At 42.8% G+C, this 26,041-nt stretch overlaps 1 protein-coding gene across 26 annotated transcripts in view; it reads right to left on the bottom strand.

The window, feature by feature from the left end:
• ARHGAP26 (Rho GTPase activating protein 26) overlaps positions 1 to 26,041 on the bottom strand; it is a 914,282-nt gene that overhangs the window by 447,977 nt on the left and 440,264 nt on the right. For 18 of the 26 annotated variants that reach the window (XR_013531307.1, XR_013531313.1, XM_078361996.1 and 15 more), the window contains exon 1: positions 17,045 to 17,586. The exons of the other annotated variants lie outside the window; for them this stretch is intronic. Coding sequence is in view for 14 of the 18 variants with exons in the window: in XM_078361988.1 (XP_078218114.1) it covers positions 17,045 to 17,198 (154 nt within the window). In the remaining 4 variants the exon portion in view is untranslated. Of the gene's footprint in view, positions 1 to 17,044; positions 17,587 to 26,041 lie in introns of those variants that run through there. 26 annotated transcript variants of the gene reach the window in all.

Below are 26,041 nucleotides of genomic sequence, written 5' to 3'. Positions count from 1 at the left end.
TCAGCTGGGCATGGTAGCGTGCACCTGTAATACTAGCTATTTGGAAGGCTGAGGCACGAGAATCACTTGAACCCAGGAGGTGGAGGTTATAGTGAGCCGAGATCATGCCACTGCACTCCATCCTGGACAAGAGCGTGAGACTCCATCTAAAGGGAAAAAAAAAGAATTGGTTAATAATCATGAAAAAAAGAGAGAGATACAACCTAACCACCCAAAAATAGGTAATGAGTTCAAAAAGTCTTCACACAATATTACGTAGCCACTAAAACCCATCTTGGAGAGTAATGATACATAGAGATGATCATGAACTGTTAGATAGAAAAGACTATAAAACCAATATGAGTATCTCTAATCAGTACTATAGGCATAATTTGCATTTTCTTTTGTCCATCTGTAATTTCTAAATTTTCTCTAATGAACATGTATTATCTACATAATCAGAAAAAAAATATGTTTCTGGATTGCTTGATTTTATTTTTTTATTTTAAGGACCAACCTATGTAAACAGAAAGTCAGGGGAATATATACCTCAGGGAAGGCAGAAGGGACAACCTGCTGCTTTGGTGTTGTTGGCTTTGTCAGCCGTGGGCTTGGCTACCTGAAGGAGGGAGATGTAAGTCATCTATCCTATCCAGGTTTCACTGTATGTGTCCAAAATACATTCTCCCTGGAGATTCCAGATGTCTGATGTCTGGAGAAGACTCAGATCTCATACCCAGTTTCCTAACCTCCTCAAATAGGTTTCTAGGTCCCTAATTGGCATGAAAAATAGGTAATTATTTCCGGAGCTGTTCAACTAACCCAAATAACATGCTCTCATTCCATGTCCCCAAATTTCTCTTCTTGAAATACAAATCATTGACCTACTTTGTTAAAGACCATTTTAATAGCACTCTCCCACCCAATGATGAAAATGGGACACTTGGCACTGTCATTAGGTCCCATTAGAGAGGTAGAAAATAAGCCACTAAATGTACCCCATCAGAGCAGCTAACCAGTGAGCTGATGTTCTATACCCATCCTGGTTCTGAGCACATCCTTTCATTCTGGAATGTAGCACAGGAGGTATACCAGGAAAGGGAGCCCAAGACAGTGCTGTTTACCTAGGTGAGACCACTCACAGTCCAGACTAGGAGTTCTGTAGAACCAGAACCTTCTTAGTCACTTCAAATCTGAGGGTCATTTTATCTATAATTACACAACTCCAGAAATCTGTTTCAGGTCATTTCCATTTACCACAGGCTTTGTTTTCTCCATAAGTGAGATATCAGAGATGAATTCCAGCTACTCAGGAGGCTGAGGTGGGAGGATCACTTGAGGCCAGTAATTTGAGACCAGCCTGAGCAACAGAGCAAAATCCCATCTCTAAAAAAATTTTTTTAAACTTAGCTGAGCATGGCAGCAAGTTCCTGTAGTCCTAGCTACTCAGGAAAGTGAGGTGGGAGGAACACTTGAGCCTAGGAGTCCGAGGCTGCAGTGAGCTATGATCACACCATTGCATTCCAGCCTGGGTGACAGAGAAGGACCCCAACTCTTAAAAAAATTAACTTTTAAAAAAATGTATTAGGGTCAAACACAGCGGCTTACACCTGTAATCCCAACACTTTGGGAGGCCAAAGATCACTTGAGGCCAGGAGTTCAAGACCAGCCTGGGCAACGTGCTGAGACCTCCATCTCTATTTTAAAAAAAAGGTTTTTTAATTAGCCAGGCATAGTGGCACAGGCCTGTACTTCCAGCTGCTTGGGAGGCTGAAGTGAGGATTGCTTGAGCCCAGAAGTCTGAGGGAACAGTGAGCTATGATTGTACTACCACACTGGGTGACAGGACAAGACTGTCTACAAAAAAAAACACGAACCAGGGATCAGTCCCCTCTCTTGTTCTTTGGCAAGGCAAGAGAGAGATGGGAGGCCAGACACAGTGAACAAATGAGGGGGGGTGGGGAAAGATGAAGGGAAAGAAAAAACAGGGAAGAAAGCAAATGAGAGAAAGAGAAAACATACAGATGGTAGAAAACATGTTCTCTACATTTGGACTGGGATTTCCTAGAACAAGGCAAGGTCATTTGTGAGGAAGAAGGGCTTTCCTGTTAAGACCTGAGACATCCCCAAACCATCACCATTTCAAGCACATAAAAAATTTACTTTTGTCCATAGTTCCTAAAATGATGAAAGCTGAAATCCTCAAATGCAACCAGCCAAATCAGGATAGTACTGGAAATTTTTTCTTCTGTAGAAATAAAGGAATGCATCTACCTATCGGATTTGGGGTACCCATTCTCAAGCAGAATTAACATGCTCTCATTCCAGTGACTCTCTCCCTAAAGCAAGATAAACACCAAGGGAGAGACAAGACAAAAGAAGTGTGAAACCAGAGGCCTACAAGCCCCATCAGCAATGAGTGGAATTAGTCAGGTTGCACTAGTAAATCTGTCAGAGGACAAGAATGTGTGAAGATCAAAAAGAGTGCCAGGTCGGAACATCCCCAATGTTGGAACTACAGCATTTCAAGCAGCTGCAAATTGTTTGGATGCACTAAAGGAAAAGGGTATGTGGCTTCACAAGATCAAGAGACAAGGCAGGCAGGAGAGCACCACGCTTGGAGACGAGTTAAAAATCCTAAGGAAGTGGTTGCCGAGGGATGGGGGTGGAGATGGGAAGAATGGCAGATATTAGCTAAGGATTTCAGGATTGCTTTGGGGGAATGATGAAAACGTGCTCATATTAACTGTGGAGACGGATCCAAAATCCTGTGGATATACTAAGAGCCATTGAACTATATGTTGCAAATGGGTAAATTGTGTGGTATGAATTGTATCTCAATAAAGCTGTTTTTTAAAAATTGGCCCATGGTCTCTGCCTACCATTGCCTGCTCCCGTGCTGTCCATTTGAGCACAGTAATATGACTGCTCGAGACAGCACATGAAGAGATATGAGTCATACTTCTCCAGTTTGACATTTTACAAGTTTCTCGCTTAACCATCAAAAAACACTTCAATCGTCTTGCTTAAAGAGTCTCAGTTTGGGGGCAGTAAGGATTAGACTCCTCAGGAAAACAAGCAAATTTTAAATTATCTTCAACTGGTGATCATCTTCATGTACAAATTAGGTACTGTTTCAAGCACAAAACCCCAAGCAAGCCCCATTGGGCTGTGTCTTTTCCTTGCAGTATAGTATGAAGTCATGCTGGCCAGGAGAGGTGGGGGAGATGAGAAGCAAGCCAAAGTTATATCCCAAAAGACACAAAAGCCAAAAGCTATCAGTTCCACTCCAATTTCCTATGCAACGGAGCAGAGCTTCCCTGCTGGGGAACCGATTACAAGCATGCTGGCTACATAAGAGGAAACAGGATTTCTTTCCAGAGAGAAATCCATCTTGCTGCCCTACACAGAGCTGGCAACATGGTAGTTTGCTGACCTTGCACACTGAGCTCAGGGCAGCTTCAGTCAGAAGGCCAGAAGACGGCAGCAAGGCCTGGCCAGCAGACACAGATGCAGCAGGAGCATCTGGGGGCCGAAGCCTACAGATGCTGAGGCACTGGTCTCCAGCGCCGCTCTGGCCTCCACAATGACATACTGTCCACAGCAGGGGTTGTATAGCTGATGATCTACTGGATAAGCCTCCCAGGGAAGGGTTTGTGTCAAACATTTCAGTGCCCTAGTCAGATACAAAAGCAAGAAACGCTTATTTTTGGAAGAGTAACCCACAGATTTTCTTAAGAAGCAAACAGCAGAGTGGAAGCAGCACTAATTTCCTGGTGGTGACACCCTGGGGTCACACCAGCAGCAGTTGTGGTCTGCTCAGTCATCCAGTCCTTCTTTAACAGGGTGAGAACCAGCTGAGATCAGAACAGAGATAGCAGCATTTGCCAGAAATGAGTCGCCCAGTGGCACCTCCAGGTAGAAGGGGGAAATCAGCTCTCTCTGGGTTTAGGACACCTCAGCTCCTGAGCCATCAGACAGTCTCTCTCCTACTCTCCCCAGATCTTGAGTCCCCTAGCTGTGCAACAGCTCAACCAGTTCATTATGCTTTCGGAATGTTTTTAAAGAAAAAAAAGTGAAACGTAATTACAGGCTCTGACCCCAAATGACTTTAATCCTGACAAGAGCACCTGAGACTCACTGTAGGAATACAGTTGCCCTGTGATTGCTCTGGAGCAAAAGTTTCCTTTCAGGAGCTCCCTCCGCATCCGCTGGCAATGCTGCAGAAGGGTTCCCGCTCACAGGCCAAGCTCACGTAACAACTGGTTCCCAGGCGTGGAGCCACACTGGCTGAAATGTTCTCAAGCTGCTAGAACTTTTACACTTCTGAAACACTACCGCATCATTCCTAGGTCTGCAGTAATGCAAACACCCTCCAGATATCTGAGATGTGCCCACATAAGGCTGGAGAGCACTGCTGTTCACATTAAGGGAAAAATGGATTTGGGGACTAGATTTATGCAGAGTCTCTTCTGACCTAATTAGACTTAATGTGTGGTCCAAGGACTCTCACCATGCAAATCACTTGGAGTGAGGTGGAAGGGAGTGGGGGCAGGGTATAGGAAATTCGGATTTCCAGGCCTGCCTAGAACTCATGCATCAGCATTTCCTTGGGTAGAGCCTGGGAATCGGCAGTTAGGAGAATTCTTATACAGCTTCACTTTTCAGAACCACTATCTTACAACAAGGAAACTCTAATGGCAGATTCCAATAACATCGCACTTCCCACGGCCCTGCTTATACTGCTAAGCACAGAATCTACAATGATCTCATCTGTTCCTCACGATAATACTGTAAGGTATAATAGATATTTATTATCCTCCCTTGCATTTATGCTGCTTTCTTCAGTTCATCTTCAAAGGTCAGATCCAAAGGCCTCTAAACAAGTCATCACCCAACCTGGCCAGAATGAAACACAAGTCATCAAAGCCTCTCCTCTGCTGCCCACCTGCTAAATGTGGATGTTCCCCACGGTTTTGGCTTCCACTCTCTTCTCTCACCCATGCCAGGGGCTGTTCACCTTTGCTGCTTATTAGAATCACCTGGGGAGTTTTTTAAATACCCCATGCCCAGACTGCAACCCAGCCAAATTCCAACAGACAGCAGAGGCTGAGGACTGCTGCGTGGGTCTCACTCTTATAGATTCAGTCACTCCCAGGGCCTCAAATATCACCTAGGGAGAGCCAAACCTGTACCTGTAGCCCTGATCTTTCTCCAGAGCTCCAGACTCGTGCTTCCCACAGCCTCTCAAGTGTTTTCCACCTGCATGCCCTGTAGGAACTCAGCAAGGACAAACCTTACTTAACTCTGTAGCCCCCATCACACACCACAATTCCTCTCCTGTACACAATTCAGCCATCCTCCCAAAGCCTAAGAAGGAAACTCTGGAGACACCTCTAACTCCTCTGCCATCCCCTCCTCAGGCATTACGCTGCTATGTGTTCTCCTCTTTATCCACACGAGATCATCTACTCTCAAAAATGCCATGAATCTTTCATTCCGCTCTATAACTTACCAGCGTTTGTTTGAATATTCAAATAATGATTCCACTGAGTAAAACAGATTTTCAGCAGACTGTACTCCCTGGTGCACAGCCACCTGCCCCAGACACCTGCACCCAAGTCTAAGGAGTGGATCACTCCCCTTCCTTCCCCCCAGGTGTGATGGGGAGATGGTGTCCATTCTCTCACATACTTCTGCCTTGGGACAATGTTATGCAGAGAATGAATCTCACATCACTGGTGAAATATGGAACTATTTTAGGCAATATGATGAAAAATACTTTTCAATGTAATGATTATGATTTAATAATTGAAGATATTTAGAAAAAAACATTGTTAACCATATCAAACTTTCAATTTCTGAATGCTGGTTCAAAAGCTCCTTTTTGAAACAAACATATTTTATAATGAGTAGACTTTTTTCAAAGTAAATAAATGGTGGTAAGGGTGGGGCAAAAATAATGGAGGTAGCCTTTATATGACTGATCATTAGAGACCACAGTGCCCCCTCGGGCTTGATAAGCCTTCACTTGTCTTTCCCACAGGCCTCCGTTCCCTCTCCCAGAGACCCTTTTAAACTGCTGGCAATTATCCCATTGTGCTGTGGGCTGCCCATTTCCCTGCCTCCTCTCAAAACCCTGAGCTTCTCGGAGACGAGGACTGTGCCTGCTTCATGCCAGGATCCTGGCCAAAGTAGCCTTCTACATCAACAGGAGTTGAAACAGAGATCGCAGAGGACGTGTAGCATGATCCTATCCTCCATCAGGGAAAAGTGCTAAGCTCTGCAGGAGAAGCTGCAAGAGAGGGATGCCATACAAAACTCTCCACTCTCTCACCAGTTCCCAGAATTCCAGTGCTCACAGGGAAGCATCTATGATAGGCAAGGTGTTCCCTAGACTAGATTCATGGTCTCTAGTCACAGAAGGCAGAAGACTGCCCTCCTCAACACCCACCGAATCTTCTGATGCACACATCACACAAAGATAAAAACTCAACAGTACCATCAGGAGGAACATGAACAAGGTCTCCAGGATCTACATTCAACTGATTTCTAACTACAGCTGTCTCACTTTAGGGAATAATTTTTGCTGTTGCTTTTAATCCCAGAATTAACAATACACACAAACTGGAAAGAGAAAAATGGAGAAAATTCTAAGTATTATTTTCTTTACAGAGACCATTCTGTAATAAACAGTCTAAAATGGTGAGGTTCCTTCCTACTCTAAAATCATGGTTTATCAAATTCAGTTCACTTAGAACTCTTCAGAAACACTGCTATGAAATATTTAATAAAATTTAAAATGTACATACCCTTTGGTCCAGCAGTTTCATTTCTAGGAATTTGTCACTCATGTGCCTCATGCAAGAGCTGCCAGGATGTTCACAGCAGCATTATTTGCAGTGGTGAGAGGCTGGAAATAATCTAAATGTTTATTATTAGGGGAATGGTTACATAAACTATATTTAATTCATACAACAGAATACAATGCAATCTAACAATGAGCAAGTTCTGTATGTACCAATGTAGAATAATATCTAATATATTAAAGGCAAAGGGTAAAACAGTACATACGGCATGCTACCATATATTGTGTATGTGTATTTGTCAGCACATGCATAAATTACACCTGAAAAATACCAAAGAAATTGATAAAATGATGCTTCCGAAGTGGGGATCAGGAGACAGGCAGCATGGGAGGGATACTCACATTCCCTTTTGTCTCTTTTAAATTGTGAACCATTTATAGGTATTACCTATTTAGATAACCCCTTTGTGTGTGTGTGTGTGTGTGTGGTTTTTTTGTTTGTTTTTTTTTTTTTTTTGAGACGGACTTTCGCTGCAGTTACCCAGGCTGGAGTGCAATGGTGTGATCTCGGCTCACAGCAACCTCCGCCTCCTGGGTTCAGGCAGTTCTCCTGCCTCAGCCTCCCGAGTAGCTGGGATTACAGGCATGCGCCACCATGCCCAGCTAATTTTTTTTTTTGTATTTTTAGTAGAGACGGGGTTTCACCATGTTGACCAGGATGGTCTCGATCTCTTGACCTCGTGATCCACCCACCTCGGCCTCCCAAAGTGCTGGGATTACAGGCGTGAGCCACCGCGCCCCGCCCTAGATAACCCTTTTAAAAAGAAACATAGCTATGAGTTAAAGTAAAAATGCCTTATTTTATTTGTTTGACTGATATTCATTGTCTACCCCGACCCACAGTGTGATAAGAAGATACACAGTCAGCAATTTGCTAAGACTTTGGTCCTGTCTGACAGTCTCCTCGGCACAGAAACAGCCTAAGTTCAACTCAATTGGCTTGGAGATCTATCTAAAGTCTCAGAGGAGGAGGCAGTTCATATTTTCAAAGGGTTCAAATTAGACTGCAGTAAACTTAAAAGCAGATGTGACAGCAAGATCAGATGAGTTTTAAAACTTACCAGGGGTATCTTTTCAAACCATATAACATAGGGTTTTTTCGAGCTTTTGCTGTGTGGCAGCAGCAAGAGTCAAACGTAGCTACTGGCTTGACCCAGAGAAACCAGCTAGTTAACAGTCTGGTCCGGAATTCACAAACCCCTCAAACCTTTGTCAATCTGGCAAAGAAAACACACACAGATACACATCACCCTAACCCCAGGAATCTCCTCGTTCTAAATATAGCAGGGAACTGCCCAGTCTCCAGCTCACCCAGGGCAGCGTTCTGTGCCTTCCAACCAAGGTGAAATGAGCCAGACACAAACATGCCATGACAGCTCCTGGCCCATACTGCCAAGCTGTTTTCCTTACCATTTCCTCTCTCTCCATTCTGCGTTTCTACAAAAATGTGTAAACCCCAGTCACTATAATTTGTAAAAATTCCTCTGGCTACTAATGCTGTTGTTCTCACCCTAAATACACACGATTTCCTTCTTAGTCCCTGAGAATGGAAGTTAGAATAAACTGTTAGATACGGGCAAAGCCCCATCCCATCTCCCATCTGATGTGTAAGAACATGCAGCTCAGAAAGCATATTGGGCAGTTCCAAGGCTAACAGGGACACATCCAATTAATTGTCATCTCTCTCTTCTTTGCATGTGTACACACACACTAGGTTTTTGTTTTTTTTTCCTATTCCCTGGTTGTTTTAGAATCAGTGTCAGTGTCTACCAGAAGGGTCTGTTAAAGATGCTTCTGATTCAAGCAAAAGGTTGAGCTTCAGAAGCAATGTAACATTCTCAAAGGAGAGCCAAATTATCAACTGGCTCTAAGGATGCAAAGGATCTAAGCAATAGATGTCAAAGGGCTTGTAGAAACTGGAGTCAGCAACCATTCCACTTGAAGGAATCCATCTTAGGGAAATGCTGGAATCCACACACAAAGGCAGGTGTGCAAATAATCAGTGCAGCACACTTTCTAATAGTGAACAACGCAGACAATCCAAATATCTTTCATCAGGAAACTGAGTAAATATCAACGATGGTGTATCTACATAAAGCTCTCTGTAGTCATTAAAAAGAATGCACTGCATGCATGTACTGACATGGAAGGTCTCCAAGACAAATGATCAACTGGAAAAGCAAAACACAAAATAATCCATACAGTATAATCCCATCTATGAAAAAAACGCATAGAAAAAGAACAAGAAAGAAAGCATACAAAACTACTGACAGTGATTGTTAACTAGGAAAAAGGGGTGCTTTATGTTGTATACATCGATACTCTTTTATGCTTGCATGAGAATGAATTCAGGAACTACCCATGTCATATTATTTTTGCACTATAAGATTAAGTCATTCATTCATATTGTTTAATTTTACCCCCAAACCTAATCCTTCCCAAGTTTTTTCTATTTTAGAAAATAGTATCATCATTCACATAACTGCTCAGGCCAAAAATATCCAAATCATTCTAGACTTCTTTCTTTTCTCTCATAGCCCACATGCTGTGCAGCAAATCCAGTGGGCTCTACTTCCAAAAATATCCAGCCTCTGACCACCATCTGTGATGCTGCCACCCTAGCCCATGGTGCCATCATCTCTCACCTCACCTATTACAACAGTCTCCTTACTGGTCATCTTGCCTCCATTCTTCCTCCACTACATTTGGTCTCTACACAGCTGCCTACATAATCTTTTCAAAGTACGAGTACAATCATGTCACAGCCTTCCATGGCTGCCCATCACACTTAGAATAAAACCCTAAGCCCTTTCTAGAATTCAAGATCCCTATGACCTGGCCCTGTCCTATCTCTTCTTGATGCATTTGCCTTCACTTCGCTATAGTCATAACTGGCCGTGCCACTGGCCCCCAAACATCCCCCTCAGCCTCCCATTCATGACTCCTGCACCTGTTATCTCCATCCAAAAAGCTATTACTCTAGTCTAGGGCTTTGGAGGACATGCTAAAGGCAGAGCAGGGGCTCCATATTTGCTGAATGAAACTTTTCCTTTGATGGCAAAAAAAGGTAATTTGAAAAAATTTGGGTTATAATTTTAAGAGTTAAAATAAGGGTCAATCAGAAACTTAAATCTAGAAAAACTACTTTGACTGCTAGGTTCACATTCCTCCACTGGCTAATTTTTAGAAATGCAATGGCCTTGACAGGATAACAAAGTCCCTTTTATGACTTGCTTTCTCCAATAGCACAGTGGTGATAACGGTTCTATCTTGGCCAGTTCTCATTTTGTCCATTGAGAGGGCTTGGATCGTGAGCTCATGCAGGCCAGAATTAGGAAGTCCACCCTGTGGCATCTGGCCTAACTAGAGCAGAAACCTGAACCACAGCCTCATAAGAACCACTTTCCTAACTCCTGAGATCTTGAAACTGGTCAGTTAAATACATCTAAGGTTGAAGTAAATGGAAACACACAGTCCCCAAAAGAGGGTAAATGGAGAAAATATAGTAAGTGCTGTTCGCTTAATCATCAAAAGTTTTATGGGACAAAGTAAAGGAAAAAAAGATCTGAATAGACATTCCAGCAAACATGATGCACCAATGGCCAACAAATACATGAAAAGACATTCATCCTCACTGCTCATCAGGATAATGCAAATTTAAACCACAATGAGATATCACTTCACACCCACTAGAGTGGCTACAATCAAAAAGAAAGACACTAACAAGTATTGGTGAAGATGTGGAAAAATCAGAATCTACATACATTGTTGGTGGGAATGTGAAATAGTGCTTCTGTTATGGAAAACAATATGGTAGGTTTTTTTAAATAAACATAAGTACAAATGAAACTTAAACATAAATTTACCATGCAACCTAGCAAAATTCTACTCCTAGGTAAAAAATGAAATTAGAAGTGAAAACATATATCCACCTAAAGACATGTATGCAAACATTCATAGTAGCATTATTCATAAGAGCCAAAAACTGGAAACAACCCAAATCATCAGTTGGTAAATGGATAAACAACTTATGGTTTACAAAATGGAATATTTTCTAGCAATAAAAAGGAACAAACTACTGATACATGCTACAACACAATGAGCCTCAAACACAGCATGGTAAGTGAAAGAAGCCAGATGCAAAAGACCACGTATTATATGATTCCATTTAGCTTAGCTTTTTGGAGAAGATGAATCTCTAGAGACAGAAAATAGTAGATCAGTGGTTGTATGAGGCTTCAGGCAAAAATGCAGTGCCTGCAAATGAGCATGAGAAAGCTTTTTGGGGTGCTAAAAATGTTCTAAAACAGGACTAAGATGATGGTTGCATAACTGTAACTACAAACGACTGAATTACACACTTAAGATAAATGAGCGGCTAAGAACCATGGTTCATGCCTGTAATCCCAGCATTTTGGGAGGCCAAAGCCAGAGGATCCACTGACGCCAGGAGTTTGAGACCAGCCTGGACAACAACAAAGTAAGTCCCTCATCTCTATAAATAATAAAAAATATATATATAATTTTAAAAGGTGAATTTTATGGAATGTAATTGTAATTCAATAAAGCTTATAAGAAAAACTCCCCCAAAAACATTCTGACCTGCAGCAAGTAACTGCTTTGAAAGGAATAAATATAAATAGAGTGTCCTTGTGAGAGACAACCATAATAAATTGGTATGTCAATTCCAAGTGTTAGTGATCATGCTGAAGGGGAAAAAAATGGAGAGGAAAGAAAAATACATTTTTTTGTTTGTTTGTTTGTTTTTGAGACAGAGTCTCACTCTGTCCCCCAGCTGGAGTGCAGTGGTATGATCTCAGCTCACTGCAACCTCCACCTCCCAGGTTCAAGTGATTCTTCTGCCTTAGCCTCCCGAGTAGCTGGGACTACCGGTGCACGCCACCACACGTGGCTTATTGTATTTTTAGTAGAGACAGGGTTTCACCATGTTGGCCAGGCTGGTCTCGAACTCCTGACCTCAGGTGATCTGCCCACCTCAGCCTCCCAAAGTGCTAGGATTACAGGCGTCAGTCACCATGCCCGGCCCATTTTTATGACTTTATAAGAGAAAGAGTAGTCTTTTTAATGAGGGCTATTGATAAATAAAACTCAACAATAAGATATTCACCCACAAAAAGAAATGAAATCCTAACACATGCTATTAACATAGATGAACCTTGAAAATATCTTGCTAAGTGAAATAAGCCAGATATTTATGACAAATATTGTATAATTCCACGTATAAGAAGTACATAGACTAGGTAAATTCACAGAGACAGGAGAAGAGAGCTTACCAGGGTTGGAGGAAGATAAAGTGGGGAGTTATTGTTTAATGGGAACACAGTTCCAGCTTGAGATGATGAAAACGTTCTCGAAAGAGATAGTAGTAATTATACAACATGGTGAATGCGTTGAATGCCACCAAATCATATTCTTAAAAATGGCTAAACTGGTAAATGTTGTGTTACGTATATTTTACAATAAACCTCAACAATGAAAAATAACCCAATTAAAAATGGGCAAAAGATCTGAAGACACCTCACCAAAGAAGATATACAGATGGCAAGTAAGCAATATGTCAAACATCATATGTCATAAGGAAATAGCTATTTTTTTTTTAAATGAGATATCACTATACACCTAGCAGAATGGTCAAAATCCAAAACACACACAAAACCAAACGCTGGTCAGAATGTGGAGCAACAAGAACTCTCATTCATTCCTGCAAAATAGTACTATCACTTTGGAAGACAGTTTGACAGTTTCTCAAAAACTAAACATACTATTAATATTAGTATATGATCTAGCAATTATACTCCTTGATATTTACCCAAATGAGGTAAAAACTTATTTCCACATATAAACTGCATGCAAATGTTTGTATCAGCTTTATTCATAATTGATAAAACTTGGAAACAACCAAGATGTCCTTCAATAGATAAAAGGATAAACTATAGTTCATCTAGACAACAGAATATTATTTAACAATAAAAAGAAGTGAGCTACCCAGCCATAAGAAGACATGAAAGAACCTTGAGTACACATTGCTAAGTGAAAAAAAAGCCAATCTGCAAAGGCCACATACTGTTTAATTCCAACTATATGACATTCTGGAAAAGGTAAAACCAGAGAGACAGTAAAAAGATTAGTTTAATGGGGGTTAATGGGGAGGGAGGGATGAATAGATGGAGCACGTAGAATTTTTAGGGTAGTGAAACTAGTCTGTATGCTACTATGATGGTTTATTCGTCAAAATTCACAGAATGTACAACACAGAGTGAGCCCTATGTAAATTATGGGTTTTAGTTAATAATAATATATTGATATTGGTTCAACTGTAAGAACCGTACCATGCTAATGCAAGATGTTAGAAATAGGGGCAACTGGAAGTGACAGGTATAAGGCACTATAGGGGAACTTTCTACATGTTCCACTCAATTTTTCTGTAAATCTAAAACTGCTCTTTTTTATTTTGTTGAGATGGAGTCTCCCTCTGTTGCCCAGGCTGGAGTGCAGCTGTGCTATCTCAGCTCACTGCAACCTCTGTCTCCCGGTTCAAGCAATACTCCTGCCTCAGCCTCCCGAGTAGCTGGGACTACATGCGCACGCCACCACACCCAGCTAATTTTTGTACTTTTAATAGAGATGGGGTTTCATCATGTTGGCCAGGATAGTCTCAATCTCCCAACCCCATGATCCACCAGCCTCAGCCTCCCAAAGTGCTGGAATTACAGGTGTGAGCCACCACACCCAGCCATCCATTAGTCATTTTAAGTGCAGGGGAGGAAGGCTTAAGCCAAAGTCAATGGGTTGAGAACTACAGACTGGATGCAATTTATTCCATCCAACCAAGAACACAGAATGGAGTGAAGTGAGGGGATTTTTTTAAGCCAATGTTATATAAAAACTAAAAAACTTTGTTTGGATTTAATTTGCTGTTGTGTGAGTAATATCCAAATGTCAATTACTTCCATTTACAAATAATTAGAAAATGCCTTTTGTTTCCTTTATTCACAAGGTGCTAAAGCAAAGCAAAAGATCTGGGGAAAATATTTTGCTACCCAACTCCACATCCATTAGGATTCTGTGAGTAACATATTTACTCCTAAACAAAGCAAGTTGGCATCAAACATCCTTTGGGAGTTTATGCCATTCAAGAAGCACTTACGTATTGCAAAATGCCTATGCTTAATCCTAACAAGCACAAAAGGGTGACAGGCTTTAATGCATGTAACTCAATGCTGACCTTTTTACTCTTGCTTTTTGTTTTAAAAGGCAAAGAGGATGAACCACTTATTTACCTTACTGAATCAGACCAAGAACAGGTTTTTGGCCTCTCTGTTCAATGCTCTATTACTCAGTGAAGACGATCACTGATAATCACTCAATGCTTCCCACAAAAGAAGCCCTGCTGCTTTACAAAGCCAAGACATGTTCAGACACCTTCATCTGTCCCTCTAGCCTACAAGGGTTCTTCAAAGCCTGTGATGGAGAAAGAATTACAAAACTTCAGAGGGTAATACAAAGTCTTAGCTGGTCTTTGCTAACCAGGGCTCAGAGTCTAAAAAATAACTGGCAATATTTTCACTTAATGAAGCACCTGCTGCATGTTTCGCCTTTACGGGATCTACATCTATGAAGAATTTGCATCTCCATTGCCAGCATCTTATTCATAAGTGGAAGTAACAGTAACAATGATCTACCCGAACTTTGGCAATCCCTAGAGGAGAGTTTTATTGCCTATGATTAACACTTGAAAGCAAGTTAATCCAAAGAGCTGCAAATACTAGTTATGAAATAACTGTAAAATAAAATAAATACGGCTATAAAAGTTTAGAGCTATAAGAGAATATAGATTATCTAAACCCAACGTTATTTGTATAATTATGTATTTATGCTTAAGTTGTACTGGCAAAAAACTTCTGTTTATAGACATAAAAAACATGACTGAAGAAAATAATACACAAACATTAATATAGTATACAATGTAGCAAGCATCTCATGATATCGGAATGCCTGAAATCTGCAGATACAATGGTTGACTCCACCCTCTATATTAAGAGGTCATGTGACCTGATCAAGAAGTAGTAGTGGTAGAATAAAGTAGTAGAGCTGGATATAGAGAACAGAACACCTAGTTCCCCATCAGTCTTTTCTCCAGGTTACAAGGCTGATCCATTCCATTAGACAGCTTAAATAACCCTTCACTCTATCGCTGCAATGTTTCTTCCTATCAAAGAATTCTTGACCCCCCCAAAATACTAATAGGCTGCCAGTCACCCAAATGCACCCTCCTCAAATTCAAGGCCAAAATAGAAAATACAAGTCCAAATTCTATAACTTGGCCCACAAGGTTCCATTCTAGGCAAGTGAGATGGGGCAGAAGTAAAAGCTCTGTATTGGCAGGGATTCCATCTCTGGCTCAAACCAGGTGGGTTCAAAAGCTCTAGCTCTGCTGTTGAAGCTTTGTGACTCAGAGGTAGTGCTCCCCCCAGCCCCTGTTTTCTCATTTGCAAAATGAATATAAGCACATGAGATAATTATAGGTGAAGCAGTGCCTGGCATGAAGTACACCTCCGTAAGCATAGGAGCAGCAAAATATTCATTCCTACATCCTTAGTGTCCAGTGCAGTGCCCAGCACACCACAGGCACACCAAACGTTTGCTGAGTGAAGCAGTGAACCCACTAAATCCAGCCTGAGATTCAATCAAAATTCCTGGGCCCAACCTGTAAGTGAGCCCCTAACTTACTCCAAACCAGGGACCCAAGTCCCCTAAACCAAGGATGGCCTTGATCATTGACAAAGGAAGAGTCTGTTCATATGCTTGAAGTAAGGCACAGCCTGAGAATCTGCCTCTAAGAAGCCTCATACATCACAGTCTGTGTTCGTTTCATCCCAAAAGATTGGCACTTTGGGCTGCCCTGGCATTCCATTGTCTCTCTCTTCATTTTTATAAGCAACAAGCTGACAAAATAACATTTCAGGCACCTGACTTTAGTAAACGCCCTTTAAAAAGGCCTGGGAACAATTCTCACAGCTAGGACTCTACTCTGCTAAGGCAACCTTTCTTAGCTGAAAGGTATCACCTACTAAGAAATCCATCATAGAAACAGATAAAGTAAGAGAGTCAGAGACAATTCCACTATCTGCCTTCATGTGGTTCCTAATTCCCAAAACTAAAAGATGGACTGAGCTATTTTTAAATGAGGAGACTGAAAAGGCACCAAAAACGTTCTCACAATCCAAAGCACTCATCCCTAGAGCACGCTTATTTGGCCAGAAAAAGAAACTCTCTGGCTCTGCAAAAGTGAAGCAGAATGCAAAATTGCATCTCTCCCCTTGTACCAAAAGGGAAAAACACAAAAATGGCTTCACAAAAGGTCCAATAATCTTTGAAATAAGTTTTTTCTGAGGACTATGGGCATTCCTTCTCACACCTTTACGTTTTCAAGGATAACGGGAAAGGTAAAAAGGAGAGCTTGGGAGCAGGCGAGGGAGAGAGTTGGGATATGTTCACTCTATTTTTAAATCCTCGCCCACAGTTTAGAGTAAAGGAACACTCTGCTTCTCTACTCCCACCCCTATCACCTTCTGCTAAACACAAGAATCAGAACCTGCACACGTACTGATTCTAGATTTAGAGATTACTGGCTGCCAATACTCCAGGGATCGCAAGCTAACCAAGCATTCCACCCAGGGAACCTGGTGGCCGGACTAGGCTGGAGCTGCGTGCAGAGAGTGAAGCAGTCACAACCCGCCTTTTCCCAAGGGGAGGCAGCGCCCCCTCGGCAGGCACGCTCCGTATTCACGGCTGGGCACCCAGGGCTGAGCAATTCTGCCCCTAAGGGAGCTGGAGCTGAGGACGCGATGAGATCTGCCCGCAGGCTGCGGCGCGCTGGGCACTCTGGCCCCACTCCTGGGACACCTGCGTGCCGCACACGCCCACGACCACCCGTGCTCGGTCACCTCCCGGCCAACCCCGAACGCAAAAGGCGTAGCGACGGGTCTCTTTCTTCATCTGATGGTTGGTGGTCCGCCTGCTTTCCGTATCCTTCCTGCCTCGGAGGCGTCGACACCCGTCCCCCAGTGTACCGGGGGCAGAACCCCTGAGGACGCTCGAGCGACCCGGGTTAAGCGCCACCTCCCCGTCCCTCCCGCCCCGGGGCCGCGTCCCCGCGGGGCTCGGGACACTCACTCTTGAGCGCGCTGATGAGTGACTTCCCGTCCTTAATGAGCTCCTTGATGAATTTGTTGGTCTTGTCCAGCTCTGCTTCGTGGGACTTGAGCGTCTCTCGGAAGTGCGGGCTATCGAGGCAGCAGTCGCTGAACTCCAGCGCTGGGAGCCCCATGGTGCCCGCGGCGCCCAGCCGGAGGGCGCGCCTCCTCCGGGGTCCCGGCCTCCCGCCGCCCAAAGCACGCACGCGGCGGGACCCCGGCCGGCTCCCCCGACTGCCGCCGGCTCCACAGGTGTGGCGCCGGCTCGCCCCCAACGCGGTGTAGCCGGCTAGCACAACTCCCGAACCCACCCGGGACCCGGACGAGGGGCGGCTGCTCCGGGAGCGCGCGATGGAACGGCTCGCGAGCAGGAAATGCAGCGCGGACCCGCAGCGGCGCCGGGAAGCGAGCGAGCGAGCGGGCGAGCGAGTGCAGACGCCGCCTCCCCGACTCCTTCGCTAGCTACCTCTCGGCAGCCTCGAGCGCCCTCTCACAGAAGCCTCGGCCGCCCCGCCGGCGTCTGGGCCACTCGAACCTGCTAGCGATGACTTAATCCCCGCCGGGCCAATCAGCGCGCCCTCCCTTGCCCGACCCTCTTGGCCACCCCAGGACGCCCGGCCCTTCCGCGGCTTGATCCAATCAAAGGGGCCTGGAGGCAGGGTCTGCGGCTGGGGGCGTGGCTCTCGCCAACGCCTAGGTCCGCAGCGCAAGCTCCGCCTCCTCTCGCCCTCCGGGCGCTGCACACCCTGAAACCTCAGGGTGAGCGCTGCAGTGCACGCCCCCCACCCACCTTGCCCGCCTGCTCCGGCCCGAATCCGAGCCGCAGATGGCGAGTCTGCTGGTCCTGGGGGCCGAGGAGCTTGGATGTGCCAAGCATGAAAAAATCTGGGAATTAGGGCTGCAGTTCACCACCGCCTGCCCTGCACTGCTGGGCAACCGATTTTACCCTCAAAATACAGTCCCCTGTCCCGGGAGAATCCCAAGCGACCAAACCCTCCTCTTTCAGTCAGGCAGAAAAATGTTACTTGCATCTTAAAATTACCAGCTCTAGCAGCTCTTCTTGCCTGCAGTCTTTCCACCCACTATGGTCCGTCCCCCTCACCGCCACTCCTGCTCAGAACCCGCCCACGGCCCCCCCGCCCCCCACCCGGCCGAAGGAGCTCACAGCCATCCTTACGAGAATTTCAGCCGCCTGTTATTTTCCTGCCCTGCATCTAGCACAATTTTACATAATTCTGTCCACTGCTTACACGGTAAGCGCCACGAGGGCAAGTGCCACTTCAATTTTCTTGTCCGCTGTTGCATCCCGGCACCTAGCACAGTGGCTGGCATTTAATAACAGATATTGAGCGCTTACTATGTGCTATGTGTGCTACGGTGATTGGTAAGTGTTTGTGGAATAAATGAATGGATCCTTCCCCAGAGCCATCTCCACCTCCCATGCCCAGTGCATTGCCCTGTAATCCCTCTGTTCGACTGCAGGACTCAGTTCTGGCATCTCACTCGTTGCACTTGTCAGACTGCGTCCCACAGAGTGTCTAGTGCTAAATTGTGAACTCCTGGAGGATAGCGACTGTCCTTGAATAAATTATTTCTATGTCTAGGAACTAGCAGCCATTTCAGCTACGTGGGGGTTTCGTATTTGTTTGGGTTGGTTTGTTTTTTAACTAGGTCTGATATGTGCAGGCACTAACCTAAATGGTAAGGACACAAAGAGGAGTAACAGAATGAATTTAGCTGCTGGTGGTCAGTAGGAGAGATGGAAGCAAACAAGGAATAACCATGCCTTGTGATAGGATAGAAGGCCTGGATGCTTGGAAACATGGATTTTTCACTCAGGAGGGGTCAGAGGTATCCCATCTATATTAAGAAAGTAACTGATTTATTAAATTCATAAATGGAGCACGGTGGCTCACACCTGTAATCCATTGCTTTTGGAGGTCAGGCGAGAGGATTGCTTGGAGTCAGGAGTTCAAGACCAGCTTGGACAACATAGTGACACCCCCGTCTCTACAAAAAATTGTAAAATAAATAAGTAAATGTATAAATGAGTTAATGTGATCTGTTTGATAATTGTATCTACAAAGTTAGACTTGATAGCAGGCCCAGACAGTTATTTGATAGATAATTACAACCCAAAAATAATTGTTCTTCACTTGCCAATGATGAGAAAGATCTAGAATGAAAACCCTATGAAAGTAAATCTGTTCAGTGCTTTATCTTGAGCATTTAAAGGTAGGTGTTCTGGTTATCTATCAATACAGAACAAAGGACACCACAAATTAATGGTTTAAGACAACAGCAATCATGTTATTTTCTCTCACAATCTTTGTGGGTTAGGAATTTGGGGAGGCTGAAACCACTCAGTTCTGGCTTGAGGTCTCTCATGTGACTGTAGTTGAATGGTGACAAGGTCTGGAGGAGTGAATGATTAGCTAGGCATCTCCCACTTTTCAGGTAGCTCAGGACTTCTCCATATTATGGCCCAGTTTAGGCTTCCTCACAGTATCGCAGCCTTAAGTCTCCAGTGTGAACTTAGACAGCTCATAAGGGGAAAGCTGCATCACCTTTTATGATCTAGCCTTGTGAGGTGGAAGGCCTGCAGGACTTGTTTTCTAATCACAGCCCCACTGATCAAACCAGGATCCAGTCAACACAGGGTGTAGTGAAGCAGCCAGCAGAAACCAGCAGATGAGGAAGAAACAGACTTTTAGTTGCCCTCACTGCTCATTAGCATAGACACTTCCACCATTGCCATGACAGTTTACAAATGCCACTGCAAGGAGCCATGGCAATGGCCTGGAAGTTACCTTATATGGTTCTGGAAACTCCTTGCCCCCTTTCCAGAAAGTTCTAAATAACCCACCTCTTAATTAGCATATAATTAAAAGTAGGCATAGGTACAGCTGCCAACAGCTCATACACTGCCCACTCTGAGCACACTCCCTATGGGATAGCCCTCCTCTACATGGAGCAGCACTGATTCAATGAAAGTTACTTTCTCTCACCACTGGCTTGCCCTTGAATTCTTTTCTGGGCAAAGCCAAGAACTCTCCTGGGCTAAGCTGCAATTTTGGGGCTTGCCTGCCCTGAATCACTTGGAAGTCACACACTTCTACCACTTTCATTGGCTACAAGCAAGTCATAAGCCCACGCAGATTTAAAGGGAAGGAGATTAGACTGTACCTCTAGATGGAGGAATGACAAGAATGGGAGATATTATCATAGCCATTTCTGAAAAATATAATCTGCCACAGTGGGCCTGGCATACATGGTCATATTCAATACATTTTAAATGAATGAAATAAAATGTGCTCCACAATTATTTGTTTTATCCCATTTAGGAATAGTAGGCAAATGTGTATAAAATATATACGTGGATTAATAATAACAACAATAATATATCAGCTATCATTTGTTAAGCTCTGAGTTTATGCCAGGCACTATGGTAAATTATTTACATGCATTTACAGCTAGCATAGTGGCACACGCCTTTAATCTCAGCTGCTCAGGAAGCTGAGACACAGAATCACTTGAGCCTGGGAAGGTAGAGTTTGCAGTGAGCCAAGACATGCCACTGCACTCCAGTCTGGGCAACAGAACAAGACTCCGTCTCAAAAAAAAAACAAACAAAAAAATTATTTACCACATATAATCCCTACAAGGCATGACTGGTGCTATGATAGTTCCCATTTTTCAGATAGGAAATTAAGGGCCAGAGTTGTAACCTGAACCAGCTTACCCAGATAATATTAATAATTATATGTGGCACAAACATATAACCTAATATGCCCATTCACAGACAAATATGTAAATATGTGAATACTGTGTAAATTTCTCATAAATTTAATCTGGAATTTCCACAAAAGACCCCCCATGCTTTCAGCAGTATTATCAGAAAGAGAGAATCAGAATGCAGCAATACAGGATGGGTATGGTGGCTCACACCTGTAATACCAGCACTTTGGGAGGCCGAGGTGGGTGGATCGCAATGTCTCAGAGATAGAGACCATCCTGGCCAACATGATAAAACCCTGTCTCTACTAAAAATGCAAAAATTAACTGGGTGTGTTGGTGCATGCCTGTAGTCCCAGCTACTCGGGAGGCTGAGGCAGGAGAATGGCTTGAACCCAGGAGGCAGAGGCTGCAGTGAGCCAAGATCATGCCACTGCACTCCAGCCTGGTGACAGAGCAAGACTCCATCTCAAAAAAAAAAAAAAGAAAGAAAGCAGCAGTACAGAAACTGGCACATGGAGGGTGCAGTTGTCTCTCTCCTCCCAGAAAATCAGCTCATGAGGGTAGAGATCTTGTATTATCCAATGCAGCAACCCCAGCTTAGAACAGCAACTGGAACTTCAAAGGTGCTGAACATCAATGGGAGGGACACATCTTTAATAAGAAAGAAACAGGACTCATGGGACAACATCGGTTATGGCCATGCATGTAAATAGAAAAGAACAGTTAAGCCCCAGAAATCACTTTCATATGAAATAGAGAAACAGTTCAGGCAACATTTGGCCTAAATCCTTTGGATAAATGTCTGAATTCCTTAAAATTAGCCAATTAGTTCAAATAGTTCCGCTTTTATATATATTTTTAATCTATATTATTTCTGGCCTCAATGGTCCAAATAACTTTATACCTGTCATGCAATTACCTCCCATTTGTGGAAACTTTACCACTGGCAAGGTACTCCCATGTACATTGTCTCCGAGCCCATATAATCAGAAGTGGGCATGGACCAGTCACACATTGGTTCCTCAACATCAGCTGAGAACAGATCTGATCCATAATGAAGCATTCATGGGTCCTTATGTAACTGAGAAGTTCAGGGGTAGATCCAGCTTCAAGGCAGCCTCTGGGGATCTAGAAGGTGATACCAGCACAAGGTTTCTCTCTCTATCCCTCAAGCTGACCTTTGTCTGCAGTGGTTTCATTGTCAGTGGCTCTCTCAGCTTCTCCAAATTACATCCAGCAATATTAGCAGGAAGAGAGTTTTCTAAGAATTCCAGTAGAAATGAGAAGGCTGGAGTCAAGGATGAAATAGCCCCACTCCCAAAACATAAAGTGGGCTTTATGGGGAGAAGTTGTTTCATCAAAGGACAAGCACAGTGCATTTAGCAAAGAAAGCAGAGATCGCTGCTGCACAGGCAGAAGCAATAATGTATAGTACACCTGACATGGCCCCAACTCCCTCACAATGAATGTGCCTCCTGCCGCATTCCTGTGGTCCCATAATTCAAGTTAACACATATTTATTCTTTTCTATGGTTGATGCCATATGTTGTGCTACACAGTGACTTCTCCTTCAGTTTTCCTATTTTAAAATAACAATTTGTGGTTGATATAAATGTTCTATAACTCAATTGGTGATGGTTACACAGGCATTGCATTTGTCAAAACTCATGGGTGCATTTTATTGTGTATAAATTATACCTTATTAAAGGTTGATTTTAAAAAATAATGATGGTGACAGTGATGCTGATATTTATTAAGCTTTTGCTGTGTAGCAGGATCTGTGCTAAGCACTCTATTACATCACCTTATTTAATGTTTACAACAATTGTGAGAATTAGATGCTGCTTCCATCCCCATTTTACAGGGAAGGAAAATAAAGCTTAGAGAAGTAAAGTGCCTAATATAGTTACTGATAGAGCTAGGCTTAGAATTTAGATCTATCTGGCTTAAATATTACACCCATATAAAATGTCTCTAGAAATACATTTTATATGTCTAAAAACATTGTTAAATAATAAGAGCCAAACACTTAAAAATTGGATGAGGTCACATATGAGTGACAGAGGAGCAATCTCATTATGAGCTATATGTGGTTTTCCAGGGCTTTTTGCTGGTATGTCCCCAATATGCCAATAATTATACAAGCCTCTAATTTGTTTTAGCTTTGAATCACAGGGCCTACAATTTGTGTAGAAGCAAGTGATTGAAACAGACATAAAATCCTCAATTTCCTTAAAGAAAACAGAATAATCTATCCTCATAAAGCCATTGGCTCATAGTTCTTTAATGGCGGCACCAGCACCTATTTAATGTTCTTTGGCTCAAGAAATTAGTGAAACTCATAACATTCATTCTGCACAAGTCTTCCATGTTAGCAATACTTTCATTTTTAGTTTTCATGATTTATTTCATGTTTACCACTTTTCTACCTAATATTCGCCTTTTTCCTTAATTATTTATTGAAAATGCTTATATAACCTTTACTATGCACTGGATACAGTTCTAAACACTTTTAAAATATTAACTCAATTAATACTTAACAACACTATTAGTATCTTGTCTCCCTTTACAGGGGAGGAAAGTGAAATGAATCACCTCAAATCATATAACTAATGAGTGGCAGAGCTGAGATTCTCACAGCAAATCTAGCTCCAGAGTTAGGTTATGTTTCTAGCAGAACCCCACTGTGTTCAACTAAAGAATTTAATTCCTTAGGTTTTCACACAGCTGATGGCGGTCATGTACCACTTTCTGGCCACTGAGATACAGTTGGAAGTCTATTGGCTGGGGCTTTGGAAAAGGTTTGTGTGTTGTTTTTAATAAAGAGACAACTGCTGCTTACTTCCCTTCCCTATTCTTTTTGCCTTGAATGTGGGTACAACACATGGAGCAGCAGCAGCCATCTTGCAGTCATGAGGATGAATACCACATGCTAAGGATGGCTGGATAGGAAAATAGAGGGAGCCAGGTACCTTGGTGACACCCACAAGCCATAACAGCCATCCCCAGAGTACCCACCTCCCAACTACTCATCACACAAAGGGGGAAAAAACAACCTATTCGTTCAAGCTACATTAACAGGGTTTCCTGCTTCTCAAAGCCAAACACTGCTCTAGCTGATATAACGCACTAATTATAAAATCTATTGTTTCACCACCTCTTGAATTTTGAGCATCTGCATTTATCCATGGTCCTTAGGTAGTTTTCAAATTAGAAAACCCTAGTTTTAAGGATGATTTCTTAAACATTTAAAGATGATGTCTGCATTTAGAGGGCAGGAATATGTGTTAAGTGAGGAAAAGTGTTTAAGGAAAAGGATAATCTATTGATAAAAATAAACTGTTCAAAAGCTGATATGAAACCAGAACACTATCAAAGACAATTTCAATAGAGACCCAGGATTATCTGGGTTAATGAAATAATTGGCCCATTCTTCTATAACTGTTGGTGCTGAAATGACCAAATAAATTAGTTTACTTCAGTAAAGTAACCTAAACTAAAGCAATCCTATGTACCTTGTTCTCTTTCTTCCTTCCGAATCTTACACGAGTATATATGCTTTAAATGGACATTAGCATATTACAGATTCTGAGATATCCTGTGGTAAGTAATCCTGTGAGATTTTGCTTAACTAAGTATTTCTCATATTTCTTTGAGCACAGAATCCTGTTTTCCCCCAAACATTACATCCTATGCATAGTGTTCTAAAAATGCATTCAGGGGCCGGGCATGGTGGCTCATGCCTATAATCCCAGTACTTTGGGAGGTCAAGGCAGGTGGAACACCCAAGGTTGGGAGTTCGAGATCAGCCTGGCTAACATGATGAAACCCCGTCTCTACTAAAAATACAAAATTAGCTAGGCATGGTGGCATGCGCCTGTATCCCAGCTACTCAGGAGGCTAAGGCAGGAGAATCGCTTGAACCTGGGAGGCAGAGGTTGCAGTGAGCTGGGATCATGCCACTGCACTCCAACCTGGGTGACAGAGTGAGACTCTCTCTCCAAAAAAAAAAAAAAATGCATTCAGGAAATAAACAGTATCATAGACTACAGGAATAAGGACATACAAGAGAAAGTGAAAATTTTTAGTCTTTTGTCATTTTAGTTACTGCAAAATAGAAAGTCTGTCATGAAGCATTAGCAAACTTTCTGAAGCAAGTGAGAAACTATTACTTCTCAACTTCAAATTCTTATTGATGGATGGGCTTTTCATCCTTGGGTATTCACATTTCTTTAGATGCCTTTGGTTTTGAGATGATGCTGTGGTTTTTAGTGAGTGCATGTGTTTACTGAAGATGGCTTAGTCCCAGTGAAGAAGGCAGTATTTCAATAGATAAAGTATTTTGATCTTCTTTTCTTCCATGGAGAAGCCAGGATAAAAAAATCAGTGATAAAATGGATTATCCTCCATTTAAACACAGGGCAATGTCTGTTGGGGGAAAGTGGATATTGGCAGATTTCTTTTATTTACTTCCTCATTTCCCTTTATATTTCTTTTCTGGAATTTCCCATCACTATATTTCTATTTTTGACTCAACAAAGCTAGTAGATGTTAAATTCTCAAACTAAAGCATTCTATCAATATAAAGACTAAACATTTTTAAAAGATTGTTTTGCAGCTGGGCGCGGTGGCTCACACCTATATTCCCAGCACTTTGGGAAGCTAAGGTGGGCAGATCACGAAGTCAAGAGATCGAGACCATCCAGGCCGACATGGTGAAACCCCATCTCTACAAAATTTATAGACACCGAAATTTGGATTTCATATAATTTTTATGTCACAAAATACAAAAAATTAGCCAGGCGTGGTGGTGCATGCCTGTAGTTCCAGCTACTTGGGAGGCTGAGGCAGGAAAATCACTTGAACCCAGGAGGCAGAGGTTGCAGTGAGCTGAAATTGTGCCACTGCACACCAGCCTGGTGCCTGGTGACAGAGTGAGACTCTGTCTCAAAAAAAAAAAAAAAAAGATTGTTTTGCCTGAAAAGTAACATTATGAACTACTCCTGTGCTTCGCAAAGCTGGTCAGATGATATAGGCCAGTCTAGAAAGTTTTCTTTGATCCATAATGAAAGGAGAAAAACAATGACCAAGTAAAGTTTTTCATGAAACTTAATATATTCCATTTGAAAGAGTGCTTATTGAGATTTTGTTTTTCCTACATATTTGGCATTAATATACTTTTTTTTTTGTATTAACATACTCCTTTTTTAAATAAAATGGTGAGTGAAAATAGCTGTAT

Source organism: Callithrix jacchus, chromosome 2, assembly GCF_049354715.1.
Source record: "Callithrix jacchus isolate 240 chromosome 2, calJac240_pri, whole genome shotgun sequence".
In the NCBI taxonomy this organism is placed as follows: domain Eukaryota; kingdom Metazoa; phylum Chordata; class Mammalia; order Primates; family Cebidae; genus Callithrix; species Callithrix jacchus.
This window is presented reverse-complemented; position numbering and strand designations above follow the sequence as displayed.